This window comes from Felis catus, chromosome C2 (genome assembly GCF_018350175.1).
Source record: "Felis catus isolate Fca126 chromosome C2, F.catus_Fca126_mat1.0, whole genome shotgun sequence".
NCBI classification, from domain to species: Eukaryota; Metazoa; Chordata; class Mammalia; order Carnivora; family Felidae; genus Felis; species Felis catus.
In genome coordinates, this window is record NC_058376.1 from 114,827,245 (window position 1) to 114,852,429 (window position 25,185).

At 38.7% G+C, this 25,185-nt stretch overlaps 2 protein-coding genes across 15 annotated transcripts in view; one reads left to right on the forward strand and one right to left on the reverse strand.

Annotated features, from left to right (window-relative positions):
* Positions 1-25,185, forward strand: part of LOC101081158 (ceruloplasmin) — a 74,121-nt gene that overhangs the window by 40,464 nt on the left and 8,472 nt on the right. The window contains exons 10-19 of one of the 5 annotated variants that reach the window (XM_045037453.1): positions 1,033-1,183; positions 2,483-2,695; positions 3,874-4,081; positions 8,146-8,285; positions 9,594-9,722; positions 12,387-12,493; positions 13,977-14,193; positions 15,079-15,218; positions 16,375-16,537; positions 17,892-18,477. In XM_045037453.1, the coding sequence (XP_044893388.1) occupies positions 1,033-1,183; positions 2,483-2,695; positions 3,874-4,081; positions 8,146-8,285; positions 9,594-9,722; positions 12,387-12,493; positions 13,977-14,193; positions 15,079-15,218; positions 16,375-16,537; positions 17,892-17,902 (1,479 nt within the window). In that variant the 3' untranslated portion in view covers positions 17,903-18,477. The other 4 variants (XM_019810579.3, XM_019810580.3, XM_011286166.4 and 1 more) reach the window with 4 other exon arrangements.
* The window catches only part of HPS3 (HPS3 biogenesis of lysosomal organelles complex 2 subunit 1), a 39,053-nt gene continuing 35,103 nt past the window's right edge, over positions 21,236-25,185 (reverse strand). For 5 of the 10 annotated variants that reach the window (XM_045037454.1, XM_045037457.1, XM_045037459.1 and 2 more), the window contains one exon: positions 21,236-24,137. In XM_045037454.1, coding sequence (XP_044893389.1) covers positions 23,986-24,137 — 152 coding nt within the window. In that variant the 3' untranslated portion in view covers positions 21,236-23,985. The remainder of the gene's footprint in view (positions 24,138-25,185) is intronic. The other 5 variants (XM_045037455.1, XM_023260472.2, XM_023260470.2 and 2 more) reach the window with 2 other exon arrangements.

Consider the following 25,185-nt stretch of genomic DNA (forward strand, 5'->3'; position numbering starts at 1 on the left):
AATTACTGTAGAAATTGTCTATGCCTGAAATTAAAAAATTTTGCCAGAATATTTTAAAGCACAGATCTCTATAACTGATTTTGCCTTGTTTTCAGTGAAGACTTTGAATCTGAATATTCTAGTCTTTTCTTTTTATGGTGGTAAACATTCCTACTATTGTTTATTATCATTATGTTTTTCCCCTTTATAGTGTCTCTCTTTCTGAAATTATTACTGTGTATACCTTTGAATCTTTTTGTTCTGATTCATGGGAGCTTTCTTAACATTATCTCCATCATTGATTCAGTTTTCTGTAGGATCTAACCTTCAGGTCTCTGCTTTAGTTGGATTTTAAAAATTTTATAATCATGTTTTTTATCTGACAAAAAAAAACTATCTCAGAAAAAAGACATGCAATAATCTCTAAAGTTTCTCTTATTTGAGGGAGTATCCTGTTTTCAGGGGCTCGTATGCTTTGATTTCTTAGACTAATTGCCTTCTTCTTAACTACTGGGACATTTCATAGACCAGATAGCATTTCTGCTTGCTTATTTTTCACCAGGGACAAGGGGAAAGGAAGTGAGACTGTTTGTCCAGATGACTGAGATTGTGTGAATTCCTGTTCCAGCTCATTTGGCACTCTGTTTCTTCACTTCAGACAGTTCCTCCCTCTACCTGCTTCCCCTGCTCTGCCTTACAGAAATTCTTCAAGTTTTCATGTATGCGGATGTCACTTCCCTAATTTCTGGCACAGGCTCATATTCCCCCTATTTTAATAATTGTTTTTGGTGTGTTTACTTGGTATGGGCAGGAAGAGTCAGAACTTTTATGCGCACAGAGAGGCTTACATCATGTTGAACCAAAAATCTGCATAGATGCTGATGGAAATTCTGGTGGTCAGCTGGAGTCTTTCATGAGCTCCATCTACAAAGAAGAATGGAAACTTCTTATCCTTCCTTGAGTGAATTTGTGAACAAATAGTATTGTGTACATGCAAGTCTTTCTGCTTCACTTATCCTATTTTCACTTCCTTGTTCTTGTTTCAATTTACAGAAAGATGTAGACAAGGAGTTCTATTTATTTCCCACAGTGTTTGATGAGAATGAAAGTTTACTCCTAGATGATAATATTAGAATGTTTACAACTGCACCTCACCTGGTAGATAAGGAAGATGAAGACTTTCAGGAATCTAATAAGATGCACTGTAAGTATACATCATCCATCAATATTAAGTTATTTCAGTACTGCCCATGTAGTGCTTTTAATTAAATCAAAATGCTAAAGCTTTGCCCATTGGTTAATTTTAAATAAATGATTATATACAACTCTGAGGGTAATATTGATATTTAAGTTATCAGTCAGTTATTCCTCATTTTGCTTAATTTAGAATAATGAAACCTGCAAAATATATCAATTAGATGCATGGTTCTTAAAATGTAGCCCTTGGATCAGCAGCTTCAGCATCACCCACAGACGTGTTAGAAATGCAAATTCTTGGGCCCCAGCTCCTACCTACTGACAGAAACTTTATGGGTGGGGCCAGCAATCTATTTAACAAACCCTCTCCATCATTATGATATTTGCTTAAACTTGAGAACTACTGGGTTAGATGCTTTTCTCATCTGTGGCTTCATAATGACAGCCTCATTTTATTATTCAATATGAAGAAAGATACAACCTCTCTTGAAAATGAACTTTAATGATTCTTACCAATGACTATAAATTAGAGTTCCCTGGGAGTTTTTCAAAATTGTTAAAACCGTTTTTTTAATGCTCAGGGCAACCTCCAGAAATTTTTATTTAATTGAAACCTAGCATCAGATTTTCTTTTTAGCTCCCAGGGTAATTCTAGAGGTTTAGATAGTGAGTTAATTATTCAGAATGCCCACACTGCTAACAGACTACATGTGAAAATCACTGTGGTCAGAAGAAACAAATGTAAAGTTGCGTTACAAACTGATACTGGTGGGTTTTTTTTTTTTTTGAGTCAGTACTATCTATACTCATTAAGATATTCCTTTTGAGTTTGCAATTTTACATTTTGGAGGAGTTGAGAGTATCATCTATTAGTAATAGCAGTGAGAGAAAACATCCTGCATTTACTCTCCCCTGTTATTCAAGATGAATCAGAGACTTTTCCATCCTAGAGCAGCAACAACATTCTCAGTCTACGGTGCCCAGGAACAGCTGTAATTATTCATACATTTGAGAGCTCACACATATGACTCTTGAGAGGACTAAGAAGTAGTTAGTGGGGAAGAGCAGTGCGAAACTTCAAGGACTCTGTGTTCAGCTCTTCTCCTTCCAGCCAGGGACTACTCTGGGAGTGCTGCGTCTAACAAGAAGTCTCAGAGACACTCCAGACACATAAAGAGGTGGGCAGGCATGAATGGGGCTTTCAAAAATTAAATAAACAGAGTTCGCTCTGGAAAATCTGGGAGATCACCGTGTAGTGGGACATCAGATAAACCACTTTCCAAATATTATTTCCCAAATTTTACAGCCATGAATGGATTCATGTATGGGAATCAGCCTGGTCTCAGTATGTGCAAAAGAGAGTCAGTCGTGTGGTACTTATTCAGCGCTGGAAATGAGGCTGATGTACACGGGATTTACTTTACAGGAAACACATATCTGTCAAAAGGAGAAAGAAGAGACACAGGAAACCTCTTCCCTCAAACAAGTCTTACACTCTTCATGCAGCCTGATGCTCAAGGTGAATTTCTTTAAAGTCAAGACAAGTCTCTATGGAATCAATTCATGTCAGTCATTTTGGTTTTCAACCCTATGTTGGGTGATGAACTCATTCCTTCTCTAAGCCTCCCAAGTTCCCTTCCTTCCCTTGAAGAGCATGTCTGGGCCACTATTAGCTAAGTATGGGCCAGACAGGTCCATTTCCTGCTTGTTGAGGGTGGGGGTGTGACAAATGAAGAGTAGACTGTGGTTTCTCCCACTTCCACACAGTAGAATCCTCGAGATGTCTCTTTTTAAGTTATGATCCTTTTAAAGATGGCTGAAAAATCAGACTAAAAAGGGAATGACTTCCATAACAGCTCTGTAGTTAAACTTTTTGTCATCTCTCTGTAGCCTACATGTCGTGTTGGCTTGTTGGTTGTTTGCAGTTGAGTGTCCTGTACTAGAACTATAGCCATGCGAATTCAGAGATACCTGCAGGTCTGGTTATGAATGAGCAAAACAAACAAAAACAAAAAGAAAGCACTTTAACCAAAATGTGAAACACACTAACTTGCTTCAGGCTTTATTTGGTTCATTATATGCCATTATAACATAAGACAAGTCCAATGTCACCTCTTTCTTTATTCATTAGACAAGTATAAATACAACAGTGAAGAAAAAATGTATAAGTGTCTGCTCTTGTGAAGTGGAAATTCTAATGCAGGGAGACAGACAACAAGCGATTTTATATGTGTGTGTATGTGTGTGTATACACACACATACACACACATACACACACACAAACATATATATACACATACACACACACACACACATATACACACATATGTATATAAAACTAAGTGGTTTGAGCAAATAGGGCAGAAAAAGGGGCTGACTGATGGGGGAAGGTGAGTAAACATTTTCTGACAATTAAAGGGAAGCTTGAATGAATTGAGAACATGGACTATGTGGATAATTGGGGGAGGAGTGTACAAAGTACACTTTGTACAAGTACAAAGGCCCTGAGGCAGGCACATACTTGACTTGTTCTAAGAATAGCAAAGAGGCCTCTGTGACTAGAGCAGCGTGAGTGATAGGTGATGTGATCATCTAACTGAGGCCACATTGAGGACTTTGGCGTTGATTCTGGGTGAGCTGAGGAGCCATAGAGGTGCTGAACAAAGGAGTGACATGCTCTCTTATATACCATTTCAGGGACATTTGACGTTGAGTGCTTAACAACCGATCACTATACGGGAGGCATGAAGCAAAAATACACTGTGAACACATGCAGGCAACAGGCTGAGAACCCAAGGTCCTCCCAGGGACAGCGGACCTACTACATCGCGGCAGTGGAGGTGGAGTGGGATTATTCCCCAAGCAGGGAGTGGGAAAAGGAGCTGCATCACTTACAAGAACAAAAGTAATTCTCCAGATTTTGATTCCTAAGTTTTTCTTTTTTTTAGTTTTCTCTTTCAGAGAATTAAGAATTACACTCAATTGTAGAAAAACAAATAGTTGCATTAAATAACAACAGAGCAGTAACAAAATGCTTCCCCTGATCCTTTCCTCATTAATTTCTGTTCTTGCAATTTTATCACAGGAAAATCTCCACCTTATTTGATTCTTTATAGTCATTCATCTCACTTTCTTTTCTGTTGGATTGTCTTTTTATATTCTTGTGCCTATATCTTGCTATTGACTTTCAAACTTAAACAAAAATCAATGCCTAAATTCAAAGCTAAAATACTATTTTCCTTATCAGACATTTGCTGCGTGTCTCATCTTTCCTTCAAAGATTTCCTTATCACTCTAGTAATCAGTTATTTTACATTCTTTAAAAGATTTTTTTTACATTCATTTATTTTTCAGAGACAGAGCATAAGTGGGGGAGAGGCAGAGAGAGAATGAGACAGAATCCGAAGCAGGCTCTAGGCTCTGAGCTGGAGCACAGAGCCCAATGTGGGCTCGAACTCACAAACCATGGAGATTAGGACCTAAGCCGAAGTCAGACGCTTAACTGACTGAGCCACCTAGGTGCCTCAGTTATTTTACATTCTTAAAACTATTTTAAGAATATTTTAAATTCTTGAGGGCAGTATAGTAGACATGATCTCTGTCCTCCAAGAATTTATAGGGAAAATATGGTTCAAAACCGCCAATAACATGTACATGATGGATGTAAAAAGTATGTTCATTGTGAATAAATGTAAGTAAATGATCATTATTAGAGCTTCAGAAACTACATTTAAAACAGTATCACTTGACACTTCTTTTAGACTTTTCTAACCACTTTCCCCTCTATCACCTCATACGCCATGTACTAACCTTTCCTGGAAAGGATTTGAGAGATCGGGACGGGCATGTGTTCAGATCTGGGGTGTACAAAATGACTGGTAGCCTATAGCTAAGCAAAGGTTAGCTGGTTAGTTTGACTGCAGTGTAAAGGAGTAAAATGTTATTTCAATTGATGGGGGTAAAATAGTCAAAAGGCTGAAGGAGCCATGAAGAGTCAATGAAAACGTTAGATAAAGGGAGTGGCTGGGAACACTGGGCCACTTCAGTTCTTATAAACCAGACACAAGTAATGAGAGAACACTTCACTGATGAAATATGGGTGCAGAATTTTAGAACTGTAGAGAAACCTTAGATATCATCTCATCTCATACCTCATTTTAGGGATGAGGAAACTGAGGCTGCAACAGGCAATAACTAGCTGGAGGTCATTATCTAATGGAAGAGTCAAGGCCAGCACTCAGATGGCTCCACTCCCTTTTTACCACCCCTATCTATTTCTTTTTTTTTTTAATTAATTAATCTTTTATTTTTTAATTTACATCTAAGTTAGTTAGCATATAGTGCAACAATGATTTCAGGAGTAGATTCCAGTGATTCAACCCCTATGTATAACACCCAGTGCTGATTCCAACAAGTGTCTTCCTTAATGCCCCTTACCCATTTAGGCCATCCCTCCTCCCAAAACCCCTCCAGCAACCCTCTGGTCTCTATATTTAAGAGTCTCATATGTTTTTTTCCCCCTCCCTCTTTTTATATTATATATATTGCTTCCCTTCCCTTATGTTTATCTGTTTGCTATCTTAAATTCCTCATATGAGTGAATTCATATGATATTTGTCTTTCTCTGACTAATTTCACTTAGCATAATACCCTCCAGTTACCATCCACATGGTTGCAAATGGCAAGATTTCATTCTTTTTGATCACTGAGTAATACTCCATTGTATATGTATACCACCTCCTCTTTATCCATTCATCCATCGATGGCATTTGGGCTCTTTCCATACTTTGGCTATTGTTAATAGTGCTGCTATAAACATTGGGGTGCATGTGCCCCTTCGGAACAGCATACCTGTATCCCTTGGGTAAATTACCTAGCAGTGCAATTGCTTGGTTGCAGGGTAGTTCTATTTTTAATTGTTTGAGGGACATCCATACTGTTTTCTAGAGTAGCTGCCCCAGTTTTCATTCCCACCAGCAGGGAAAAAGAGATCCTCTTTCTCTGCATCCTTGCTAACATCTGTTGTTGCCTGAGTTGTTAATGTTAGCCATTCTGACAGGTGTGAGGTGATATCTCATTGTGATTTTGATTTGTATTTCCCTGATGAAAAGTGATGTTGAACATTTTCTCATGGGTCTGGTAGCCATCTGTATGTCTTTTTTAGAGAAGTGTCTATTCCTGTCTTTTGCCCATTTCTTCACTGGATTATTTTTTTGGGTGTTGAGTTTGAGAAGTTTATAGATTTTGGATACTATCCTGTTTTCTGATATGTCATTTGCACATATCTTCTCCTATTCCGTCGGTTATCTTTTAGTTTTTCTGATTGTTTCCTTTGCTGTGCAGAAGTTTTTATTTTGATGAGGTCCCAATAGTGCATTTTTGCTTTGGCTTCCCTTGCCTCTGGAGACATGTTGAGTAAGAAGTTGCTGCAGCCAAGGTCAAAGAAGTTTTTGCCTGCTTTCTCCTCTAGGAATTTGATGGCTTCCTGTCTTACCTTTAGGTCTTTCATCCATTTTGAGTTTATTTTTGTGTCTGGTGTAAGAAAGTGGTCCAGGTTTATTTTTCTGCATGTCGCTGTCCATTTGCTAAAGAGATTGTCTTTATTCCATTGGATATCCTTTCCTGCTTTGTCAAAGATTAGTTGGCCATATGTTTGTGGGTCCATTTCTGGGTTCTCTATTCTGTTCCATTGATCTGAGTGTCTGTTTTTGTGCCAGTACCATACTGTCTTGATTACAGCTTTGTAATACATCTTGAAGCCAGGAGTGTGATTTCTCCCCTTTGGTTTCCTTTTTCAAGATTGTTTTGGCTATTTGGGTCTTTTCTGGTTCCATACAAATTTTAGGATTGTTTGTTCTAGCTCTGTGAAGAATGCTGGTGTTATTTTGATAGGGATTGCATTGAATATGTAGATTGCTTTGGGTAGTATTGACATTTTAACAATATTTGTTCTTCCAATCCAGGAGCATGGATTATCTTTCCTTTTTTGTGTGTCTTCTTAAATTTCTTTCATAAGCTTTCTATAGTTTACAGTGTATAGATTTTTCACCTCTCCGCTTATGTTTATTCCTAGGTATTTTATGTTTGTTGGCGCAATTATAAATGGGATTGATTCCTTGATTTCTCTTTCTGTTGCTTCATTATTGGTATATAGGAATGCAACTGATTGCTGTGCCTTGATTTTATATCCTGTGACTTTGCTGAATTCATGGATCAGTTCTAGCAGTTTTTTGGTGGAATCTTTTGGGTTTTCCGTATATAGTATCATGTTATCTGCGAAGAGTGAATGTTTGACTTCCTCCTGGACGATTTAGATGCCTTTTATTCCTATGTGTTGTCTGACTGCTGAGACTAAGATTTACAATACTATGTTGAATAACAGTGGCGAGAGTGGACATCCCTGTCTTGTTCCTGACCTTAGGGGGAAAGCTCTCAGTTTTTCCCCATTAAGGAGATATTAGTGTTGGGTCATTCATATATGGCTTTTATGATCTCAAGGTATGACCCTTCTATCCCTACTTTCTTGAGGGTTTTTATCAAGAAAGGATGCTGTATTTTGTCAAATGCTTTCTCTGCATCTATTGAGAGGATCACATGGTTGTTGTCCTTTCTTTTATTGATGTGATGTATCACATTGATTGTGTTATGGATATTGAACCAGCCCTGAATCCCAGGTATAAATCCTATTTGGTCATGGTGAATAAGTTTCTTTAATGTATCGTTGGATCTGGTTGGCTAGTATCTTGTTGAGGATTTTTGCATCCATGTTCATCAGGGAAATTCGTCTTTAGTTCTCCTTTATAGTGCACCCCTATGTATTTCTAAATTATTCTTTATTGCTGGAATGTGAGAGTGATATTAAAAATTAGCATAATTACTTAAATAAAAACTATATTCAAGATTTAAAATTCAATTTCTACTTTCATTAAGACAGATACTAACCTCAGATGTGTGTGTGTTTTGTTTAAGTGTTTCAAATGCATTTTTAGATAAGGAAGAATTTTACATAGGCTCAAAGTACAAGAAAGTTGTGTATCGGCAATACACCGACAGCACGTTCAGCGTTCCAGTGGAAAGGAAGGCTAAAGAAGAACACCTGGGAATTCTAGGTACTCTAATCATCAGGGGTGGGGTAACGATGTGGTGCTATGTACATTAAAATACGTGTCCCTGGGTTTAACTTCCCAGTTAATAGATCAAAGGTATTCAAATGAAAGTAAAATTTATGCAATAAAAACAAGGAGCCTATATGCACTAAAGAATATGGCATAATAAAAATATTGCTTATTTCTCTCATGAACAATTTATTATTATACATTGAGAAAAGAAAATTTCTCCCTCTTATTCCACCCCTCATCCCACTCCCAAGTCATCACTGTTTGCTTTAAAATTGCCATGTAAGTGAGTAACGCCAAGAAAAAGAAATGTAGATGTAGACCAGGAAATATAGGAAAAAGTGTTACCGTGCACAAGGCATGGGAAAAGTTGCCTTCCATTTCTCAGGAACCATTTTAAATTTTTTAAAAATCTCTATTTATTTTCGAGAGAGAGACAGAGTGAGAGCAGGGGAGGAACAGAGAGAGAGGGAGATGCAGAATCCAAAGCAGGTGCCAGGATCCAAGCTGTCAGCACAGAGCTTAATGTGGGGCTTGAACCCACGAACCATGAGATCATGACCTGAGCTGAAGTCAGACGCTTAACCAACTGAGCCACCCAGGCGCCCCTCAGGAACCATTTTAAAAGAGAATGTCTAAGAGTTTGACCAACACTGCTCTTGGGAAGTTTCTTGAAAATCATCAAGTGCTGGGGACATCACTCCCAACCCCACTCTATTTCCATACTAACAGAGTACCCTGGGATTTGATTACCCTTAGCCCCTGGAATAAGACACCCAAGGGGAATGGCATTGTTGCTGGGTCACAGAAATTCTCTAAGCAGCAGACAAGCTAAGATTGGCTAGAGAGGGGGTGGAAATTGGAGGGGTAACCCCACTCACCCTTCTAAATGCAGTACTGCCATCAGTTCACACTCAGGAAGTTCTGGAAGCCCAACTGCTGAGAAATGAGAGCAAGTGCTGCACAATGACTTCTGGCCAGGGTAGGGTCACAGCTGGCTCACCAGGGTTAGGCCACTGTCCTGCAGGGGACTTTCAGGCCAAAACCTCCAGTAGGACTCTTGATGAGAGATGCATCCCTGGTTTCCATCTGTAGCGGCAATCATTACTAGTGTTTTTATTCTGAATCCTCTGAGGCCAGATATAAACCTAACAGTAAAGTATGAAGCCACAGTGGAGGGGGTGGGGGACACAGACTCTGGCCTTCATGCTAAGAAAGCTACCTGGTCTTTGCTTCTATTACTGAGTTAGAACCTCCAATCTGACAAGCATATAAACCACTCTTCTTTTTTGCTATTTCCAGGTCCACAACTTCATGCAAATGTTGGAGACAAAGTTGTAATTGTCTTTAAAAACATGGCCACAAGGCCTTACTCAATACATGCCCATGGAGTGAAAACAGAGGATTCTATAGTTACTCCAACTTTACCAGGTACTCATTGGGGGGGTGTTGCATTTCATTCATTCTAGTAGACTTTACAGGCTTTCCACAAATGACTGTTATCAGAGAGGTATTCCTTCCAAATGAGTATCTTGAGAAAGTGAAGGAGGTGGTTAAGAGAGTATACAGAGATGTGTATCTGTGTGTATGTCTCCATGCACATGAGAGGAGAGGGGAGGGGAGTTGAGGGGAGGGAAGAGAGGAGGGGAGGAGTGAAAGAAGGGAGGGAGGGAGGAAGGAGGGAGGGAAGGAGAGAAGAAGAGAAAGATCCACAGGAGAAATGTGAGGAAAAGATCTGAGGATACTGGGCATCTATAAATACTCAAGGCTGAGTCAGCAGAAATGATCCCTCCACGCCAAGACAGCATTTACTACACTTGTGTGTGGTTGAATGCTTCCATGCCTTGTATCTGAAGGCAGGATCCTAAGGGCAGAGACTGCCATGTGACATTTTAAAGCCTTCAGTTCTAGCCCCATATCTGGCATGTACTAGGAACTCAATAACTTTAACACAGTGTAAAAGCCAGAACAGATGAAATACATGTGTGTTTTTACTTTAATTAAAAACTATATTTTTCTTCTATTAGTTGTAAAGTTGGCTTTCTTGGAAAGTGCCATTTCTTAGTAATCTAACAGTTCCCAAATATGTCAAGTGAGTGAGAAAAAAATGAGTGAGAAAAAATAAATTACTCTATGAAGTTGCTCAGGTCACTTGAGGGGAATGGAGATAAAAAGCCCTTCCCTGTGAGTGTCACATTCTTCCAAAAGAAATGAACAATAAAATGTGTACATAACACCAAGCTGTGAAAAGTGCTAAAGATTACAGTGGATGAGAGAGAGTAACAAGGGTGGTATTTTAGGTAGGGTGGTCAGGAAGTCCCCTCTTTGAGGAAGCGCCAGTGGTGAAGATACCTAAATGGTAAGTAATGAGCCACAGGGACTTACTTATAGGGGAAGAGCACCCCAGGTTGTGAGATGGTAAAGGGCTTGGTTTGTCTGAGAAACAGCAAGGAGGCCAGAGGCCAGAGCAGAGCAAACGGGGGGACAGAATGTGACATGATGAGATCCAGGGAGGGCAGGGGCCGGATGCAGTAGGAAGAAGGGGAACCTCAGAGGCCAAGGTTAGGACCTTAGATTTTATACTATTAACCATGTGAAGATTTGAGTCAGAGAATGATGATCTGATGAACACTTTGTAAAGGCCTCTTGTGGCTGAAGTGTAGGTAAGTGACTACAGAGGAAAAGGGCGGAATCAAGGAGCAATTAGAGGGCTATTGCCATAATCTGGGTTAAAAAAATAATAATAAAGCTTGGACCAGGGTGGAAGCAGCTGAAGTGGTGAGTTGTCATATTCGGTTCTATTTTAAAGGTGGTGCTAACAGCCCCTGCTGAAAGATTGGGCATTAGGGCAGGTTAGGGAAGGAGGAATCAAGGATAGTACCAAGGTTTTGGGCATCTACCATGAGTGGCAGAGCAGGTTGGGGAATGGAGAAGAGGAGGAAATATTATTTTGGGGCTTATGAGAATAAGAGCATAGATGAAGAGACAATATGTTCAGGTGGTGAATGTATGCCATATTGTCAGTGAAATGTTCTGCTTAGAAAAAGGGTGAGGAGGTAGGGGCAGGTAGGATGCGGGACTTGAGGAAGACGGAAAGAGTCTACTGCATCCCTTGAGACCACCCCTCCTGTCCCGCTTGATTCCCTAGAAAAGGCTTGTCAGACTCTGGATAACTAAAGTCTGCCAGCATGAATATGTAATGGTGAGGTCTGTATAAATGGAGTGGACAGTGGGTGGCCACAGCTGAAAGTCAGGGTCTGGTGAGCAGTGGGACAGCAATCCCTGAGGTGACTAGAAGCAGACATCAGGCTCGAAAAGAGCCCAGAGCAAATGGAAGAAGGTAAAGACCTTGGCAACAGGGAGGGTAGAGTAACTGGCTATCTCCAAAGTGTCAAGGTCCAAGGTGTGGTGGTGTCCTGTATGTGACAGAGCCGTGACAGAGCAGCGTATTGTACAACAGAATGAGACAGACCAGAGACGAGGTCACGAAATCTAATGGCTCCTCACCAGAAACTGTGGAATTGCTAGGGATGATAGTGAAAAAGGAGAAAAGGAAGGCCATGGTGAAGCCAAGGGAATTACTCAGGGCAGTCCAGATACAAACACAGAGACATCTTGGGGAAGGGTCTTACACTGGGGGAGATCACTTGAGAGTTGAAAATGGTGTTTTACAGAAACATAGTTCAAGCTTAAAAAAATATCTGTTCCAAAGTTCCCCCAAATTGTGATATTGGTATTGCCACCTCCTGGCTTGGCGGTACATGTATGTCATGGCTAGTTAATTCATAATTGACAAAGAAAGTCTAAAAGTCTTTCTATGTCAGTAAGTCTATGTAAGTCTATGTAAGTCTATGTCTTACAGTTTGTCTTTAAACTAAATTCCTGAAAATAATTGAGTGCCATTGCTTTTTAAAACTACTTACCTTGACATTTCCAGTTTCTAGGTCACTCGTTCTCAAGACTTTATATATATATATATATATATATATATATATATATATATATATACACACACACACACACACACACACACACACACACACACACACACATATAACCAAAAAAAACAGATACATTAACATTTGATTAATTTAGGTGAAACTCACACATACATATGGAAAATCCCAGAAAGATCTGGAGCTGGAACAGAGGATTCTGCTTGTATTCCATGGGCTTACTATTCAACGGTGGATCAAGTTAAGGTAAAATTTAGATCCTCTGTGTTTTGTACAAATCCCCCAAATAGACACACAGTTGAAGGAAGATGAGATTACAGTTTTCCTATGACCCAATTCCATCTTAAAGTCCCAGGAAAGTAAGTAAGCTGCTCAACAATTTACTTTGGTTTCATTTTTTGGTTTGTTTCTTTTTAAGGATACAGTTATAGCTGTATCAACACTATGACTGCTGGTTATGGGTAATGCAGAATCAAATACTAATCAATACAGTATTTTATTTTCCTTTTGATATAAGAACACATTAAGCTCAAAGAACTGAGGTACGTGATTTCAGAGCTCTGTTACTGCCTGGTAATAAAAATGTTGATCTCAGGAGTCATTCCAGCACAATTAAGGCTATGTGATTAAATATTTCAAAGCCAACAAACCGCTCAACAACTGCAAAACAGAACTTGTTCCAAGATTCTTTCGAAGAATTAAATCTCGAGTCGAAATCTCTCTCCTGAGTTCCAGACTTGCCCATACACCAGCCTACTGAACATTACCAGCATGTCCCACAGCCACTGGAAACACAGCAACTCTAAAACGGAATTGAGATTCTTCTCCACCTCTTCTTGTGTTTCCTGTTGCAATAAGTTACAAATCTACTCATTTGTTCAAGCTAGAATGTTGGGCAGGAAGTGTCTGATTCTTCCACCTGGCTCACCCAGGTGATTCCCCCACCTACATGTAGTTCAGTCTATTCCTTCTGTCTCCATAGATCATGTCCTTGTCATTCGTTTGACTACTGCAGTGGTCTCCCAGGCTCCAGCCTCTTCCTCCTTCAATCCTTCCTTCACTCCACCACTAGGATGACTGGCCTAAAATGCAAATATATTGCCATTCCATGTTCAATGTTCAATGGCTACATATGACCCCTGAGATAAAATCTAAAATTCCTGAACACGATACAGCTCAAAGGCCCTTCCAGACCTCACAGGCCATTCCTGACACCCAGGCAAATCAAACTTCCCATAGACTAAAGTCAATCATGGTCTTCTTCCTCCATGTTCATTAGCACTTCATGTACCTCCATCACAACAAGTGATCCATTTCTTCTATCCTCTATTTTCCCTACTGACTGAGCTCCTGGACGGCAGGGGCTTTGTTTGATTATCTCTGGTTATTTAAATACTGGCACGGTGCTTGCTAGATGGAATAGGCAGACAAGCACTGTTTATTTGGGGGTCTTTTAAATTGCCACATACATACATACGTACATACTGCTCATTAGCTGAGCCAATATTTGGCCTCTGCACACATTTCTGTTACTTCAGCATCACCCGTCCGACCTACCTACTACTCACCATTCACCCAGTTTAACTACAAGTGGGAAGTGACTGGCCTGACAGCACCACATTAGTCCACATCTACTATTTAAATCAGTCCTTCTAAATTCCTGAGGTCCCAGTTCTCTGAAATGCTGACCTACATCACAAGGATGACTGAAGTTTTTGCTTGTTTTCAGGATCTTTATAGTGGATTAATTGGCCCACTGATTGTTTGTCGGACACATTACATGAAAATATTCAATCCTATAACGAAACTGGAATTTTCTCTTCTGTTTTTTGTTTTTGATGAAAATGAATCCTGGTATATAGATGAAAACATCAAAACATACTCTGAGCACCCTGAGAAAGTAAACAAAGATGATGAGGAATTCATAGAAAGCAATAAGATGCACGGTATGATACATTGTTTTAAACCCCATTTTTTCCCTTTTTTTCTTTCAAATAAAATTAGTTTGGAGACCATTCATTTGTTTCATTTTATTTTTTTTATTTATAAAAAAAGTTTTTTAACGTTTATTTATTTTTGAGACAGAGAGCATGAATGAGGGAGGGGCAGAGAGAGGGGGAGACACAGAATCCGAAGCAGGCTCCAGGCTCTGAGCTGTCAGCCCAGAGCCGGACGCGGGGCTCAAACTCAGGGACCGTGAGATCATGACCTAATCCAAAGTCGGACGCCTAACTGACTGAGCCACCCAGGTGTCCCAATCATTTGTTTCATTTTATAATAAACCAATTCTGCCTCACTTTGTGAGGTAGAATTCTGTTCAAAGCAAAAAGGGGACTCTCTGCAAAACCATCTATTAACTTCTCTCCCAATTCCAAAGTGTCATTCCCTTTTAAATTCACAATTAGGATAAAGGCTTTTGGCACTAAGTGACTAGAAGAGCAGTGCGACATTACTGACCTTTAAGTATTCATTTCCCCATCTGTAGTGAAGTAATTCCCACTACCTCAAAAAGATCCCGTACGTTAACCTAGTAATCATATTTTCAGTGAAATAATTGTTGATTTAAAATATCCCAAAAGGTAGGGGCACCTGGGTGGCTCAGTCGGTTAAACATCTGATTTTGGCTCAGGTCATGATCTCGTGGTCCATGAGTTCAAGCCCTGCATCGGGCTTTCTGCTGTGCGCACTGAGCCCATTTCAGATCCCCAGTTCCCCTCTCTCTGCACTTCCCCCACTCATATTCTCCCTTTCAAAATAAATAAATAAACTTTAAAAAAATTGTTTTGAATAAAAAATCCTGGAAGGTAAAAAAAGTCATGTGCTTTCCTCAGCTATTAATGGAAGAATGTTCGGGAACCTACAAGGCCTCACAATGCGTGTGGGAGATGAAGTCAATTGGTATCTGATGGGAATGGGCAATGAAATAGACTTGCACTCTGTACATTTTCACGGCCACAGCTTCGGATACAAGGTAGGAGTGATCCACGGTCTTTATTCTTGCTCTTTTGGAAAATGTTTGAATACAAATAAAGAAAATATATCCTCAGGAAGACTAATGAAAAGTTAGAGGTTTCAAGAGACAACTAAATTATTTTCAAGGAGCGTGGCACACAGCAATTTCAATTGCTGTTACCACCCTTTGTAACACATTGGGCTTCTCCTTGGATTTACAGTTTTTAGTGGGTTTTCATGGAGTTCTGCTCACATATTACCGGGCAAGGCATTCAAATAGAATTGTTGGCAGAGAGGTTAGGAATGTTCATATAATGATGAATCAGAACGTGGAGACAAGACTTTATTATAACCTTTACTTATTCTAATTTCTGAATCCTAAATGGCCTGAAGTGAACGAGAAGATCATTTTGGTGTCATGCAACTGATTAGGTCCCTAGATCTCAATGCTACTTCTACTTCTCAGCGCTGATTTCAGCAGGAGTCAATAGCTCCTTTTTCTTACTTTTGAGTTAATGTAGAAAAGTCAGAAGCTACCACAAAGCCCATTGCAGAAAAGGCCATTTTGTTATATGTACTTTGGTTTACATAGATGATATATTCCTATTGGACTTTCAATTCTGTCCCTACAGAAATACCCTCCAAGTATCTGTGTCTAATCTAGACTCTACCTGAACTTCCCCTGGTTCTGGCTTCTCCACTGGCCTCCTTTTTTTTTTGCTCCCTGCATTACCCTCCTTGTCATAAAGTTTCACAGACCAGCTAATCTAGAATAGGTCAAGCAAATGTGAGATTAGGACTGAAATAAGGCCAGAGCTAAATTCCCTTTTGTAACTCAAGTGCTCTGATAAAAAGGCAAACCAGAGTTGAAGTGTAAGAGATGCCAGGTGGTCCTAATGGATGAGTTCACTCTCATCACATTTTTCCTTCACACCCACTAAATGGACCATCCCCCCAGGCATTTAGCAGGAGTACAAAGACCACATATCTCACTGTTTGTATTAGACATAGAAATGCACAGGGTCAAATGCACAGGGTCTCATTCTTTTTTTTTTTTTTTTTTTATCAGATTCATCCATTTTTCTAATATCCTTGAAATGGCCCATGAAAGATTACTTGAATGAACTCTCACATATAATAAACATTATATAATATTTGTCATTTTTCTAATTAAGCACAGGGGCATCTATAGGTCTGATGTCTTCGACATTTTCCCTGGGACCTTCCAAACTCTAGAAATGTTTCCAAAAACACCTGGAATCTGGTTACTCCACTGCCATGTGACTGACCACATTCATGCTGGAATGGAAACTACTTACACGGTTCTACCAAATGAAGGTGAATATTGAGTTAGTAATTGAAGAAGTCATATATCACCAGTATAATTAAGATGCATTATTTTGCCTAAATACTTCCCCCAATAGGAAGCATTTTTGAATTTGCTGCCCTGATTTCATCCTCCTCTACCTCCAAACAAGAATTTTTTTTTAATTTTTTCTTTTTTTTACTGCTAAATGCTATGGGATACAGCTTATCTTCTGTTGGCAGGTACTGATCATAGCACCAGTAGTCTCTGAGCAAACACAAACTGACACCAATGTGAGGCAGGCTAATTATTCCTAAAACTGATATAAGGGAGTGGTCATATTATTTGCCAAAACAGTAACTGTGACTTACAAAAGACACGTGTAAATTTAATTCCTTTCTTAATAGAAAACATTTAACTTCTTTTTCTAGGTAGTACCTGGTACACAAGAAAGCTACCCCCTCCCGCCCCTCCGCCCCGTCAATATAATTTCAAATAGTCAATCAGGCAGAAATGATGTCTTTCTGCACTTCTAGGGTGAAGAGAAGCATTAGTGATTATTGTTTGTCGAGATTGTCTTAGTCCATTCAGGCTGCTATAACAAAATACTGGACTAGGTAGCTTATAAACAGTGTATATTTATTTTCACGGTTCTGGACGCTGTTAATCTGAGATCAGGGTGACAGCATGGTTGGATGAGAGTCCTTTTCTGGGTTGCAGACTTCTTATTATATCTTTACGTGGTGGAAGAGATTAACTAGCTCTTTGGGACCTCTCTGATAAGGGCACTAATCTCATTCACGAGGGCTCCACCCTCACAGCCTAATCACTTCCCAAAGGCCCTACCAGGTAATACTGTCACCATGGGCATTCGGTTTTCAACATAGGAATTTGGGGGGGACACAAACATTTAGACCATAGCAAAGATCCAGGGGAAAAAAATTGAATCTAAATTCCCTGTTTTTCCCACCCCAGCAATAATACTCCCTCCTGTGTGCATACACATAAGCACAGGAAGCACAAGAAAATGAACAGCCCTTTAGTGGATATTCACAAAATGTGTTCTATAGAGTGAAATTCCCACTGTGTGGCTGCAGGCTTTGTGTTTCTTGGGTCTTCTGGGTTCAGAACTATTAGAATTGGCAATGGCAAATCCAATGGGGGGAAATGATGTAGAGAAAACACCTCCTTGTGTTTCCTCTTCCAAATGGGCATAGAAGGGGACATATAGATGGAAGAAAATATAGAAATAAATTTCTTAAAAGCTAAAAGTCACTGAAAGATCAACGATTAGTGCAAACGACAAGTTTTAATTTCTGCTCCTGGGTTTTACACAAACACGTCATAACATGAGAAACTATTCTATTAAAACCCTTTATTACAAAGAGTGGTACTGAGAGCATCACAACACCAAAGAGGGGAACAGGCAAACCACTGGGATTGACGCCACCTACTGAAGAAGGTGAAGAGTCAAAGATGAGAAAGAAAACTTTATAAATAGTGTTTGAAGAATATCATCAGCACACATGTAAACCAGCACACAAAAGCATGGTCCTGCTCAGAGAAAAACACCCAAGAGTGAGGGGACACTGAGGCAGGCATTCTGGAAATTTGTGTGTGCAAATGCCTGATGTGCAGAGGATGTTGCTACAGGCTAACCCTACACACCCAGGCACTGGAAAGTCCTCCTGTAGAAATACCCTGGAAGGAGAGGGAGATGATTGCTTGCTTAAGAAAGGGGAGACTGTTTTAAAAGCCATAGGGAAAACTGTAGAACAAAGAGCAAATGTGAAGAGAGAACACACAGTGGGGAAAAGATGAAAGAAACTGGCTTTTACAAAAAGATAAGGTATTGCGTGGCCTGGAAGAAGCAGTAACGAACAAAAACGATAGTTTGAACTCTAAACAAAAAAATGGAGAGCCACGTTTACCAGTCTGAATTATCTTTAAATAAAAGTTTGATAAAGCTCTGGACAAGTCTACATGAATTCTGAATCTTGGAAATTTTTCTGCTTACCTGACACAGAAAAGAGAGCACAGGAAATTAGAGTAAAACGTTCCGATATTATGCGCCGGGAGACAGGCAATTTCCTCCACAAGGAAAAAAAAAAAAACACTAGAAAAGAATTGTGGCTATCCCATTACACTTAATATAGTGCTTCATTTCCCCTACCACAAGAAGCATAACCAAGATCTCCTCTGACAAATATAAAAGGTACTTTTTTTTTTAGACTGTGACACTTCTATGACAATAAGATAACCTTCTGGAGGAGTCTGTGGGGGAAAAAAAGCTTGCTTAGCTTTTAGTTACTTACAGGCAGGGATTATATATTCTGTATTTCTACTAAGTACCCAAATCCAGTATTCTGCTTGGTAAAAATATCTGAATCTGTTCAATGAAAAGGAACTTTTTAAAACTTTTTTTGGCCATAATGTCAGATTTAGAGAAACGCTGCAAGAGCAATACAAAAAATTCCCATGTACCCTTCACCGAAATTCCCCAAATGTTAACATTTTACATAGCCACCTGTGCTTTTGCTTCCCCGTTCTACCTGCCCCCCCACCCTAACACACACACAATAGTAAACATACATACATCTAGTTCCTTAAAAACAAGGTTATTATATATAAACACAATACACTTCTCAAAATGAGGAAGTTAAAAATGATTCAATGCTACAGACCCTTTTCAAATTTCACAAATTATTCTCATCACGTTCTTCACAGAAAAAGAAACTCCCAGTCATACGTTGTGTTCAGCTGGCATGTCTTCTTAGTCTGAAGCAGTTTGCCTTTTACAACTTTGACATTTTTAAAGGATACAGGGCAGTGACTTTGCAGAACATCCTTCAGTTTGGGTTTGTCTAATGTTTCCTCATGATTAGATTCAGGTTACGCATTTTTGGGGGGGAAGGATTCTCACAGAAGTGATATAGTTTTTCTCAGTACACATGTCAAGACGCACCTGATGTTGATTTTTTTCTCTTAGTGATTATGTTAACGTTGAGCATTTGATTAAGGAGATGTCTGCCAGGTTTCATTATTGTAAAGTTATTATTTTTCCCTTTATAATTAATGAAGATCTTGCAGGGAGGAGACATTTTTCTTTAAATAAAGCAGTACTAAAATGAGACATGTGTTTTTAAACATGTAAAAAAATGGAAAAATAGAAATGAATCAAGAATTAAACAAAATAACTAACATCAAAAAATTAGAATACATTTAAACCATATGATAAATACAATAGTTCTCCGACCCTTATCCATCCTCCCAGGGGACACCTGAAACGACAGATAGTACTATACTCTGTATGTGTTATTTTTTTCCTATACATACATACCTATGATAAAGTCTAATTTATAAATTAGGCAGAGTAAGAGATTAACAACAACAATAATAAAATAGAACGGTTATAATATACTGTAATGTTATGTGAATGTGGTCTCTCTCTCTCTCTCTCTCTCTCACACACACACACACACACACACACACACACAAAACATACTTTACTGATCCCTCTTGTTCTTGTGATGAGGTGAAGTGACGTGAATGACGTAGGCATTGTGACATAGTGTTAAGCTATTACCTTCTGAGGAACACCTGCTTCTGGACTGCAGCTGACCATGGATCACTGGAGCCATGGATAAGGGGGGACTACTGTACTGTTTTTAATAATGGTCTTAAAATTTCTCTTCCTATAGAGACCAAGTCTGGCTGAAAGAAATAAATTGGTGATAAGTGAAAAAAAAAAAAAAAGAAAAGAAAAAAAAAACAATGATTCATAACTATGTACGTGAAAGAGCTGAAGAAAAAGTTTACTTTGGAATGGCTATGAGCATTAAAAAAAAGACTGAAAACACACTTTCCTGCATTTCATATGAAAAGATCAACAGACATCCGACTAACTCTAATACACTTATAACTGATTTACATAGGCCCTTCATACAACCATCAGAAGGACTTTACAAAACTGTTTTCCTCATCCCCACTCCCCAAAATCTATGTCCAAATGTTATCCTTGATGGTTCTCAAAGGATCACTGTTAAGATTCATTGAAATGTTTCCAACCATTGGCTTTCCATCAATCCCTCTAATATGATGCTGACATCATTCCTAATGAATCAGTGGACATGAGGGCATAGGTGTAGAGAAAGTAAAATAAAAAATTAAATTTTAGGGGTGCCTGGGTGGCTCAGTCGGTTAAGTGTCTGGCTTCAGCTCAGGTTATGATCCCATGGTTCATGAGTTCGAGCCCTGCATTGGGCTCTGTGCTGAAAGCATGGAGCATGGAGCCTGCTTTGGATTTTGTGTCTTCCTCTCTCTCTCCCCCCATCCCTGCTTGTGCTCTCTCTCTCTCTCAAAATTAAATATTTTAAAAAGTATATTTTAAAATAAAAATAAACAGTTCAATTAAAATTTTTAAAATTTAAAAATGAAACAAGACAAAAAATAAAAATAATGCCAATCTATTTGGATTTTGTGAACCCTTGAAGAGATGGTCAAAAGGATAGTAATCTGGAACAGGAGAAAGGCAGAACTGAGAAACAATTCTGTAAACTAAATCCTGGTAAAGATGAACACTGACATCAGGAGAAAAGTTTCAATACAGAGTTGTGGCAGATGCTGGGTGAGTAGCATTTTTCTAGCCTTAACTAAAGTCAAAGCACACTATCAATAAGCTGAACTTGGACTCTAAATTGTTTAATAAGAGATTTAAAAAGTAGACACAGTTGTGAATACAATGATATAGTTCTTTATTTTCACATACACTTTAGCTAAAAGAGCAAAAGTACACATCAACAAAAAATAGAAACAAGGCTTTGGCTGAAAAACATGCATTCAACAAAATATGTTAATGCCCAGACAACAAGAAAGTTAGCTTTGTAAATTTCTACTTCATTTGATTCAAAGAGAAACCACAGCATGAGTTTTAAAAAGTAACAAAAAAGTAAAGTTTGAAATCTTTTACTGTGGGAAAATATTAACATCTTTCTCAACAAAAATTATTCAAAACAAAACAAAAAAATGAAGTGACCTAATAAAGAAATCTGGAAAAATCAAGATTAAATTCTGGACCACCTGGGAGTAACATGCTTTCAAACATACCTACAAAATGTTTGTGTTTCTGGGACGAAAAAGATTGTCATGTCTCCAACAACACTGATTTGCTGTTCCTTGTAATAAAAGTCAGTCTCCAGCTTTAAAAACATATGCTTTCTTCGAGGAAATTCTGAAGTCTTGTAGCTTTTACATTCTGGACAATTAAATGGATTCAGGTCATAAATTAAAGAAATAATACTACTACCTGGTAAGGTAAGCAGCCTGAAAGCATCTGCAATAAATGTCCATGTTCAATATGAAAATCCTTTATTTACATTTTTACCTGACATTCAATTTTTCAAAAAGTCAGTCTCCTATGGCATTATGGTACTTTTTCAATGATACCTTCAAGTCAATGATTTCTTTCGACTGCAATAAAGAAGATATGGCAAGAAAAATGCTGCAGTGCCATCTTCTGGGAGGACATTCAAGAAATCCCTTAGTTCTAGTTCCACAGCAACAACTGACAGCGTTTCTGTTGGTAGAGGACAGAATACCTGAGTTAGAACTGAAAGTCTATCTTTCATCCAATTTTCTTATCACTCAGCCAGTTAGAAGCTAGTTCAGGTAACAAAATGTTATAACTACCAAGGGAAAACAAAATCAGTTTTTTAAATCCACAGACTACTTATGGTTTTAACAACTTCTTCATTCTTTCTAGAATGCTCTCAAGTTTGTTATATTAGTTCCATGTTATTTTGATTTACTATTTCATTGCTGGATTATTACATTATTTTTCAGTATACTTGTATTAGCCTCTAAAGAAAATACAATCATTTGAATACTGTCTTTAATGTTAGGGCTATATTGCAGCTAACTTACAAAGAGTGCTAGGACAGGAAATACTATTAATTGTTGGATGTCATATTCCTAAATCAGTTGCTCTCTATTATGAGATTTTCATGTTTTAATAAGCACAAATCTGTCTTTATGACTATTTTTTTCCAAACTGTAAAATAATTTGCTCTAGAGTACATCTTTAATTATGAAGGGATTTACTAAACATTTTTGTAAATAGAACTATGCAAGTTTATAATTCTACTTCTTGATACATGCTGCCCTCTGCTGGGAAGAGAAGGGGGTAACACTTAAGAACAGTGTTAGCAATAAACACCATGCCATTCTCTGTCATCCTCACCTGCCCTCCAATGACACTATTTGCAGAGTGACTGAAATATAAAATCTCCTGCTCAGATGTATGTGCATCCATCTAAAGTCATCTCTCTAATATTCAGCAACTTAAAATCATCCCTTACACAAAATCCTTTACCTAAATCATTCCCTTACACATGCCAATGTTGCTAAAAAGTTAATGAATGGATCAGCAGTGATGGATGGGAAAGATCACAAGCTCTGGAATCAGACGGCCTTTGGAAGGGATCAGACTCTTCCACCTACTGTCTGTGACTTTAGGAAAGTCCCTTAATTAACTTACTGAGTGGTATCATCTGCTAGCTTCTAGAGTCCTTTGAGAATTAAAATACAATGATGTGTATCTAAGATGTTAGTAGAAACTTTATAAACAATGACTACTAACTAGTTTGCAAAATGCATATGAAAAACATGACTTATCAACACCTTCCTATCAAACCGGTTTATTTAGCTTAAATGTGGAGCCGGTAAGTAGTATCCTAGGTTTAAAAAACTGAGTTGGGGGCGAGTCTAGATGTTATAAAGCCAATAAAAATTGCCACTGCCCAATTCTCCACTTCTGCCAACCAATGAGGGGCTGATACGGGTTATAATTCCAAGAATAAGGTCAATATTTTAAATCTGTAGAGTACTTTAAGTCCTCCGGTGTGTCTAGAAAATATTCATCAGATGCAGAAGATAGTTACTTCTGGCTGGTGAGACTTTAAATGACTTTTTCAACTTCAATTTTATAATTTAAACAGTAGTAAAATTTTTAATAAGCACAGTTCATTACCAAAAAACAGTAACAAACATTTCCTGAAAACAAGCCAATCAATCACTAATCCCGGTTTCAACGGCTCTGCATTAGTGCAATGGTTCTCACCCAGTATGATTTTTGCGCCCCCACCCTCAGACATTTGGAAATGTCTGGAGACATTTTTGTTTATCATAACTGGGGCAGAGCTACTGGTATTTAGTGCCACGGATGCTGCCAAACATCCTAAAATGCATAGGGGACACCTACACATACACCAGGGAATTATCGGTCCAAATGTAAATAGTGCCAAGGTTGAGAAATGCTGCATTAGAGAGAGAAGAAATACAAGCTCTTAAACATACTGTATAGATTCCTGACCTCCATCTCCAAAGTTAACATCTTACGGTTTTGCCTAACACTTATTCTAGAGTCAGTCCTGAGCTTCTCACTAGTCTCGAGATACTAGACAATTGGCTTGCTTCAGGTCACTCAGTAAGTAGCAGATCTGGAACTCAGTTCCGGTCTCCAGACTCCAGTCCTGGTCTCTTCTAGCGTACTGCAGCTGCTGACAAAAAGACCTCCTTTGGCAATGGACCTGAAGTTATTCAGGTGTCTCCCTTCAAATAAGTATAGAATGTTTCCTACGGAGAGGCAAAGTGCTGGTGAGGAGGGTGCAACACGAAAAATGAATAAAATGCTACACCAGCTCTTGAGGTATTAGAGTCTACTAAAGGTAAATCACACACAGCACTTAGTCCCATGAGCCACACATGTACATGCATACACACACTAACGTATTTTATAGAAATATGCATTATATAGAAAAATGGAACATTTGGAGGAATGATTATGGGTAAGTCAGGGGTAGAGAGTATGTAATGCGAATCAAGAAAGGATGAAGTCTTTTGACTAAGATAATGATACTGCTGACGCATGAAAATGTGGGATAGCTTGCACTGAAAAGTGATCCATAAACACAAATCATTACTCAAAGTTATGTGATAAATGTTACCCAAGTGGGACAAGGCAATCATATATCTGACATTTCCACCTCCTAAAAACCAACAATCACTCAGGAAGATAGGTGGGATGAAAGTCACCACATCTTCCCGGTCATAAACATACAACTTTACTTAAATGGGCCTCTTCAGAAAAACCCCCTCCAATGGCCACGGGCTCTGCCTAACACTTAAAAATCATAACTGATTTTTAAAACTCGCTTTAAAATTTTTTTTTAACGTTTATTTATTTTTGGGACAGAGAGAGACAGAGCATGAACGGGGGAGGGGCAGAGAGAGAGGGAGACACAGAATCGGAAACAGGCTCCAGGCTCTGAGCCATCAGCCCAGAGCCCGACGCGGGGCTCGAACTCACAGACCACGAGATCGTGACCTGGCTGAAGTCGGACGCTTAACCGACTGCGCCACCCAGGCGCCCCCTAAAAATCACTTTTAAAAATCAATGATGTCAGCTGGAAAACTACAATTCCCACACTGTCAATTTCTTCTTTCTTTCTTGATTTATTATTTACACACACACACACACACACACACACACACATATATATATATATATATATTTTTTTTAACTTTTTTATTCTCAAGTTAGTTAACATACAGTGTAGTCTTGGTTTTAGGAGTAGAACCCAGTGTTAGTTTCTAATCTTTTATGCACACTGAAATCAATATA